The sequence below is a fragment of the Buteo buteo genome, chromosome Z, assembly GCF_964188355.1.
Source record: "Buteo buteo chromosome Z, bButBut1.hap1.1, whole genome shotgun sequence".
Lineage (NCBI taxonomy): Eukaryota > Metazoa > Chordata > Aves > Accipitriformes > Accipitridae > Buteo > Buteo buteo.
In genome coordinates this window covers 88,722,196-88,730,695 of record NC_134204.1, presented here as the reverse complement: position 1 = coordinate 88,730,695, position 8,500 = coordinate 88,722,196, and the positions used below count along the sequence as shown (strand labels likewise).

General features: G+C 66.0%; 1 protein-coding gene across 7 annotated transcripts; it reads left to right on the top strand.

Annotated features, from left to right (window-relative positions):
- The first annotated feature begins 654 nt into the window (after positions 1-654).
- Positions 655-7,253, top strand: SLC8A2 (solute carrier family 8 member A2). Of its 7 annotated transcripts, none has more exons than XM_075019727.1 (7): positions 655-2,502; positions 3,522-3,625; positions 3,745-3,762; positions 3,922-4,046; positions 4,152-4,251; positions 5,287-5,562; positions 6,877-7,253. In XM_075019727.1, exons 1-7 carry the CDS (start codon positions 752-754, stop codon positions 7,251-7,253), a joined length of 2,751 nt encoding a protein of 916 aa, XP_074875828.1. In that variant the 5' UTR covers positions 655-751. The 7 variants fall into 7 exon arrangements, with proteins under 7 accessions (XP_074875828.1, XP_074875834.1, XP_074875833.1 ...); XM_075019733.1 differs by having other exon boundaries at positions 876-2,502; positions 3,925-4,046; XM_075019732.1 differs by lacking the exon at positions 3,745-3,762 and having other exon boundaries at positions 876-2,502.
- Positions 7,254-8,500: the final 1,247 nt, after the last annotated feature.

The window sequence follows — 8,500 nt, the reverse complement described above, 5'->3', positions numbered from 1 at the left end:
CTGCCACCCCCGCTCCCCACCGAACCGTGGGGCACAACCACCTCCATTGCCCCGGCTGGGCTCACCTCCCCGTCCCCTCCCGTGGGGCGGAGGGCAGTGGTGCCGTGGGGCCAGCGGGAGGCACCGAGGGGGCGGCCGGGCCAGCCCCGAACCCCTCCCGGGTGGTTTTTGGGGTCCCCGTTCCCTCTCCATCACCCTTTTTATAGCCGTTCCCATCCTCTGTTGCCATGGGAACAACGCGGTTGCCAGGGTGGAGCCTGGGAGCGCCCACGCACCCCACAAACCCCCGGCACCGCGGGCGGCCGCCGGCCCTCGCCCGCTCTGCTGGGGTGCCGACATCTCCAGCCGCATGGCTGAGCATCGCCCCATGGCCGTGGTCCCCAGCCCCACGGCTGAGCATCATCCCATTGCCGTGTCCCAGCCCTACAGCTGAGCATCACCCCATTGCCACAGTCCCCAGCCCCACGGTTGAGCATCGCCCCATTGACATGGTCCCCAGCCCCATGGCTGACCATCGCCCCATGGCCGTGGTCCCCAGCCCCATGGCTCCATCCCAGCCCCACAGTTGAGCGTCACCTCATGGCCGTGGTCCCCAGAGGTGCTTTGGTGCAGAGCCAGTGCCGGGACGGCAGAGGGGGATCGACGGTGTTTTCCGTCTTGCTGGCACTAACGAGCCCCCCCCACACGTAACAAAGATTCCCCAGCCCGACACTGAGCCCCCCCCTCTCTCCCACAGGTGGAAGCCGGTGGGATGGCGGCGTGGCAGGCGGTGCTGGTGGCCGCGGTGCTGCTGGCCGAGCCCTGCGCCCCCGAGCCGGCGGCCGAGGCCAACGGGACGTGCCAGGGCTCCAACCGCTGCCAGCCCGGCGTCCTGCTGCCTGTCTGGCAACCCGACAACCCCTCCTTCGGCGACAAGGCGGCCCGCGCCATCGTCTATTTCGTGGCCATGATGTACATGTTCCTGGGCGTCTCCATCATCGCCGACCGCTTCATGGCCTCCATCGAGGTCATCACCTCCAAGGAGAAGGAGATCACCATCACCAAGGCCAACGGGGAGACCAGCATCGGCACCGTCCGCATCTGGAACGAGACGGTCTCCAACCTCACCCTGATGGCGCTGGGCTCCTCGGCCCCCGAGATCCTCCTCTCCGTCATCGAGGTCTGCGGCCACAACTTCCAAGCGGGTGAGTTGGGACCCGGCACCATCGTGGGCAGCGCGGCCTTCAACATGTTTGTGGTCATCGCCGTCTGCGTCTACGTCATCCCCAGCGGCGAGAGCCGCAAGATCAAGCACTTGAGGGTCTTCTTCGTCACGGCCTCCTGGAGCATCTTCGCCTACATCTGGCTCTACCTGATCCTGGCCGTCATCTCCCCCGGGGTGGTGCAGGTCTGGGAAGCCCTCCTCACCCTCATCTTCTTCCCCGTCTGCGTGGTCTTCGCCTGGGCCGCCGACAAACGGCTCCTCTTCTACAAGTACGTCTACAAGCGCTACCGTGCCGACCCCCGCAGCGGCATCATCATCGGCACGGAGGGCGAACTCCCCAAGGGCATCGAGATGGACGGCGGCTTCCCGGTCCCTGAGCGCCGCGAGGCCGAAGGCACCGGCGTCACCGCATCGCCTGCCCTGCCCGCCCCCACGCCGGAGGAGAAGGAGCTGGACGAGAGCCGCCGGGAAGTCATCCAGATCTTGAAGGACCTCAAGCAGAAGCACCCCGAGAAGGAGTTGGAGCAGCTGGTGGAGATGGCCAACTACTACGCCTTGCTCCACCAGCAGAAGAGCCGAGCTTTCTACCGCATCCAGGCCACCCGTATGATGACCGGTGCCGGCAACATCCTCAAGAAACACGTGGCCGAGTTCTCCAAGAGGTCCTCCACCCTCCTGGAGGTGCCCTCGGACGCCGAAGAGGAGACCTGCAGCCGTATCTTCTTCGAGCCGTGCCTGTACCACTGCCTGGAGAACTGCGGCTCGGTGACGCTCTCGGTGGCTTGCCAACACGGCGCCGAAGCCAACCACACCTTCTACGTGGACTACAAGACGGAGGATGGCTCGGCCAAGGCGGGCTCCGACTACGAGTACAGCGAGGGGACGCTGATCTTCAAGCCGGGGGAGACCCAGAAGGAGCTGAAGATCGGCATCATCGACGACGACATCTTCGAGGAGGACGAGCACTTCTTCGTCCGCCTCCTCAACCTCCGGGTGGGCGATGCCGAGGGGATGTTCGAGACCGACTCGGCCGAGCACCCCAAGGGTCGGTTGGTGGCTCCTTTGGTGGCCACCGTCACCATCTTGGACGACGACCACGCCGGCATCTTCACCTTCCAGGATCGGTTGCTGCACGTCAGCGAGTGCCAGGGGACGGTGGAGGTGAAGGTGGTCCGCAGCTCGGGCGCCCGCGGCACCGTCCTCCTGCCCTACCGCACGGTGGAGGGAACGGCCCGCGGCGGCGGCGTCCATTACGAGGACGCCTGCGGGGAGCTGGAGTTCAAGAACGACGAGACCGCGTGAGATACCGGCACCCCCGGGGGGACGGCGGTGGAGGGAGGGGGGGGACGCACCGGGACGGGCACCCCAATGCATGACCCTCTGGCACGGGCGCCCACCCCTTGCTCACACCCCCCCGGCACCCCCCACGTTAAATCTACACGCACCCCCCCCAGCAGCATGGCAGGGCCCTTCATTAGCGTTTAATTGCAGTAGTAAACCCCCATCCCTGCCCCTGCCTTGGATGCCGCTCCCAGCACTAATTAAGGCCTAATCAGTTGATTGGTGGTGGTGGTGGGTGTCACCCCGCCTGTTGTTGCGGGGCCAGGGCCCAATTAAAAGCCCGTTAAGAGGCAATTGGGCTTAATTGGGCTGGAGGCATCGTTTGCAGGCACAGGGGAGTGCGGGCACTAATTAATGGGCACGGGTGGAAGGGGAGGGGGGAGCACTGAGGGGGGGGTGGACGGATGGATGGAGAGATGGACGGAGGGACAGACTGGTGGATGGAGGGACAGACTGGTGGATGGAGGGACAGATGGATGGATGGATGGACAGATGGATGGATGGATGGATGGACAGTCTGATGGATGGATGGACAGATGTATAGACGGATAGACAGATGTATAGACAAATGGATGGACAGATGGATGGCGAGATGGACAGATGGATGCATGGATGGATGGATGGACAGACTGATGGATGGATGGACAGATGTATAAGTGGATGGATGGACAGATGGATAGATGGATGGATGGACAAATGGAAGGATGGATGGATGGACAGACTGACGGATGGATGGACGGATGTATAAGTGGATGGATGGACAGAGCGGGCTCTGGTTGGGCCTTGCCACCCCGCACTGGGGACCAGTCCCTCCGCATGGGTCCCATGGGACAGAAAGGGGATGGACATGGCCAGCTCCCGCACCCCCTCATCCCCCCCCGGGGTGTTGTGAGTCCCCCTGAGCCTGCCAGTGCCGGTGCCAGTGCCGGTGCCGGTGCCGGTGCCGGTGCCGACGCCACGTCCCCCCCGTCCCCAGGAAGACGCTGCAGGTGAAGATCGTGGACGACGAAGAGTACGAGAAGAAGGACAACTTCTTCATCGAGCTGGGGCAGCCGCGCTGGCTCAAACGGGGCATCTCGGGTACGGGCGGGGCCAGGGTGTGGCCGGGGTGGGGCCGGGGCAGGGCAGCCTGCTGCTGGTGTTCTTGGGGGGCTGAGCCCCGGCACCATCTCACCACTTTCCCTCTCCCCTCTCCGCAGCCCTCCTGCTCACCCAAGGTAGGACCCTTCATCCCCCCACTCCTCCTCCTCCTCCTCCTTGGCCAGGCGCTGGCGGGGGGCCGGATGCTGCCGTCCCTTGTGTCCTGTGCCACGTGCCACCTACCGTGTCCCCACACCCCACGTTGTGTCGTGTCCCCCCCCGCCGTGTCCCCGCAGCAGACGGTGATCGGAAGCTCTCCGCCGAGGAAGAGGAGGCTCGGCGCATCGCCGAGATGGGAAAACCCATCCTGGGGGAGAACTGCAAGCTGGAGGTCATCATCGAGGAGTCCTACGACTTCAAGGTGACGAGGAAGGGGGACAGGCGATGGGGGGGGGACGAGGGGACAGAGGGGCGGGGGGACGTGGGGAGGGGACCTGGCCCATCCTCACCCCCCCAATCCCCGCAGAACACGGTGGACAAGCTGATCAAGAAGACCAACCTGGCCATGGTGATCGGGACGCACTCCTGGCGGGAGCAGTTCCTGGAAGCCATCACCGTCAGCGCAGGTGGGATCCCCCCCCCCGCCGTCCCCAGGGTCCCCCCCCAGCCTCGCCACGCCGCCGTGGGGACATCCAGCCCCGGGGACAAACGGCCACGGGGATGCTCAGCCGTGGGGACGCGGCTCTGGGGACCAGCAAAACCCTACGGGCGCGCTGACTGGGGACGGCCGGCTCGGGGGGGGTCGCCCACGCTTGGGGACACACGTCCCTTGGGGTCGTGCATGTGGGGGATGAGCGCCCTGGGACCGTGGACCCTTGGGGACACCATCCTGGGACTGTGCACCCTGGGGACGAGCACCCTGGGGCCACCACCCCAGGACCAGGCACCCTGGGGCCACCACCCTGGGGACAAGCACCCTTGGGACCAAGCACCCTTGGGACACCACCCTGCCACCAAGCACCCTCGGGATGAGCACCCTGGGGGCCACGGACCCTTGGGACACCACCCTGAGGCCACCAGCCCAGGACCAGGCACCCTGGGGACAAGCACCCTGGGGACCACGGACCTTTGGGACACCACCCTGGGACTGTGCACCCTTGGGATGAGCACCCTGGGACCATGCACCCTGGGGGTCACTACCGTGGGGACGATGCAGCCTGGGACCATGCACCCTTGGGGACAGGGACCCTGGGGATGAGCACCCTTGGGGACAAACACCTTGGGGACAACATCCTGGGACCATGCACCCTTGGGGACAAGCACCCTGGGGACGAGCATCCTTGGGGACACCAGCCTGGGACTGTGCACCCTGTGACTGAGCACCCTGGGGACGAGCACCCTTGGGGACAAATGCCTTGGGGACACCACCCTGGGACCACGCACCCCGGGGATGAGCACCCTGGGGCCACCAATGTGGGGACAAGCACCCTTGGGACCAAGCACCCTGGGGACAAGAACCCTTGGGACACCACGCTGGGGATGAGCACCCTTGGGCCACCAACCTGGGGCCAGCACCCCAGGACCGTGGACCCTGGAGCCAGGCAGCTCCGGGTCCACGCTCCCCCTCCCCGCATTGGGCTGACGGTGACCTTCATCGGCAGGCGAGGAGGAGGAGGAGGAGGACGGTCGGGAGGAGCGTCTGCCCTCCTGCTTCGACTACGTGATGCACTTCCTGACGGTCTTCTGGAAGGTTCTCTTCGCCTGCGTGCCCCCCACCGAGTACTGCAACGGCTGGGCCTGCTTCGGCGTCTCCATCCTCCTCATCGGCGTCCTCACCGCCCTCATCGGCGACCTGGCCGCCCACTTCGGCTGCACCGTCGGCCTCAAGGACTCCGTCAACGCCGTCGTCTTCGTGGCCCTCGGCACGTCCATCCCCGGTGCGGGACGGGGGACGGGACGGGGATGGGGAGAGGGGACGGGGTGATGGGAGGGGGGGGACAACAGGGGAGAGGGGACGGGGAGGACGGGGTGCAGGCAGAGGGGATGGGGCTGCGGGTGCCCGGGAAGGGACGTGGTGATGGGGCACAGGTCCCCATGCGCCCGTGCCCATTGCCATCTCCTTCTGCTTGTGTCCCCTTGTCCCTGCATGACTGTGTCCCCGTGCTGTGTCCCTGTCCCTGTGCCCCCATATCCCCACGTCCCCACGTCCCCCCCATGTCCCCACGTCCCCATGCCCGTGCTGTGTCCCCATGTCCTTGTGTCCCCACGTCCCTCTGTCCCCATGCCCACATCCCCATGCCCATGCCATGTCCCCATGTCCCCCTGCACATGCCGTGTCCCCACATCCCCATGTCCCCATCACGTTCCCGTGCCCACCCCGTGTCTCCATGTCCCCATGTCCCCATCCCCATGCCCTTACCATGTCCCCATGCCATGTCCCCATGCCCATGACATGTCCCGATGTCCCCACATGCCCATGTCCATGCTGTGTGCCCACGTCCCTGTGTCTCCACATCCCCACGTTCCCATGCCCACATCCCCATGCCCATGCCATGTCCCCATGTCCCCATGTCCATACCATGTCCCCATCTCCCCATGCCCATGTCCCCATCTCCCCATGTCCCCACATTCCCATGTCCCCATGCCCACCCTGTGTCCCCATGTCCCCATGTCCCCATGCCCATGCCATGTCCCCATGTCCCCATGTCCCCACATTCCCATGTCCCCATGCCCACCCTGTGTCCCCATGTCCCCATGCCCATGTCCCCATCTCCCCATGCCCATGTCCCCATCTCCCCATGCCCATGCCATGTCCCCATGCCCATGTCCCCATGCCCATGCCATGTCCCGATGTCCCCACATCCCCATGTCCATGCTGTGTGCCCACGTCCCTGTGTCTCCACATCCCCACGTTCCCATGCCCACATCCCCATGCCCATGCCATGTCCCCATGTCCCCACATTCCCATGTCCCCATGCCCACCCTGTGTCCCCATGTCCCCATGCCATGTCCCCATGCCCATGTCCCCATGTCCCCATCTCCCCATGCCCATGTCCCCATGTCCCCATGCCCATGCCATGTCCCCATGTCCACATCCCCATGCCCATGCCCACGTCCCCATCTCCCCATGCCATGTCCCCATCTCCCCATGTCCCCACATTCCCATGTGCCCATGCCCACTCCGTGTCCCCATCTCCCCATGCCATGTCCCCACGCCCATGCCACGTCCCCGTCTCCCCGCGTCCCCGCAGACACCTTCGCCAGCAAGGTGGCCGCGCTGCAGGACCAGTGCGCGGACGCCTCCATCGGCAACGTGACGGGCTCCAACGCCGTCAACGTCTTCCTGGGGCTCGGCGTCGCCTGGTCGGTGGCCGCCATTTACTGGGCGGCGCAGGGCCGGGACTTCGAGGTGCAGACGGGCACCTTGGCCTTCTCCGTCACCCTCTTCACCATCTTCGCCTTTGTCTGCATCAGCGTCCTCATGTACCGCCGGCGGCCCCACATCGGGGGCGAGCTGGGGGGACCCCGCACCCCCAAACTCCTCACCGCCGGCCTCTTCCTCGGCCTCTGGCTCCTCTACATCCTCTTCGCCAGCCTGGAAGCCTACTGCCACATCAAGGGCTTCTGAGAGGGGACGGGGGACGGGGACCGACCAGCGTCACCCCACGGCGAGGGGGTTGGTGGTGGGGGAAAGGGGTTGGGTCCCCCCTGGGGGGGGCTGCATCCCCGCAGGGGCCATCCGGCATCACCGCGTCCCCGTGGGGTCCAGGTGCCCATGTCCCCTATGGGTCCTCCTGACACCCCCGTGTCCCCTATGGGTCCTCCTGACACCCCTGTGTCCCCTTGGGGTCCTCCTGCCATCCCCATGTCCCCAGAAGGTCCCCATGTCCCCTTGGGGTCCTCCTGCCATCTCCGTGTCCCCTTGGGGTCCTCCTGCCATCCCCATGTCCCCAGAGGGTCTCTGTGTCCCCTTGGGGTCCTCCTGCCATCCCCATGTCCCCAGAAGGTCCCCATGTCCCCTTGGGGTCCTCCTGCCATCTCCGTGTCCCCTTGGGGTCCTCCTGCCATCCCCATGTCCCCAGAGGGTCTCTGTGTCCCCTTGGGGTCCTCCTGCCATCCCCATGTCCCCAGAAGGTCCCCATGTCCCCTTGGGGTCCTCCTGCCATCCCCATGTCCCCAGAAGGTCCCCATGTCCCCTTGGGGTCCTCCTGCCATCTCCGTGTCCCCTTGGGGTCCTCCTGCCATCCCCATGTCCCCAGAGGGTCTCTGTGTCCCCTTGGGGTCCTCCTGCCATCCCCATGTCCCCAGAAGGTCCCCATGTCCCCTTGGGGTCCTCCTGCCATCCCCATGTCCCCAGAAGGTCCCCATGTCCCCTTGGGGTCCTCCTGCCATCTCCGTGTCCCCTTGGGGTCCTCCTGCCATCCCCATGTCCCCAGAGGGTCTCTGTGTCCCCTTGGGGTCCTCCTGCCATCCCCATGTCCCCAGAAGGTCCCCATGTCCCCTTGGGGTCCTCCTGCCATCCCCATGTCCCCAGAAGGTCCCCATGTCCCCTTGGGGTTCTCCTGCCATCTCCGTGTCCCCTTGGGGTCCTCCTGCCACCCCCACGTCCACAAAGGGTCCCCATGTCCCCTAGGGACCCCTTCAGGTCCTCCCTTGTCCCTCTCTCTCCTGGGGCCACACACACACACACACGGAGGACCCCCCATCCCTGTCCCCCATCCCACGCCAGCGGGGAGGGGGGGGCAAGTGCATGTGGAAACTGTGGCCGCTCAGCTGCACCCCAGGGGGACCCCAGGGCCACCTCCGGCCACCTCAGGGACCCCCGGGACCCCCAGAAACCCCCAGGACACCCAGGGCCACCATCCACCGCCCGTC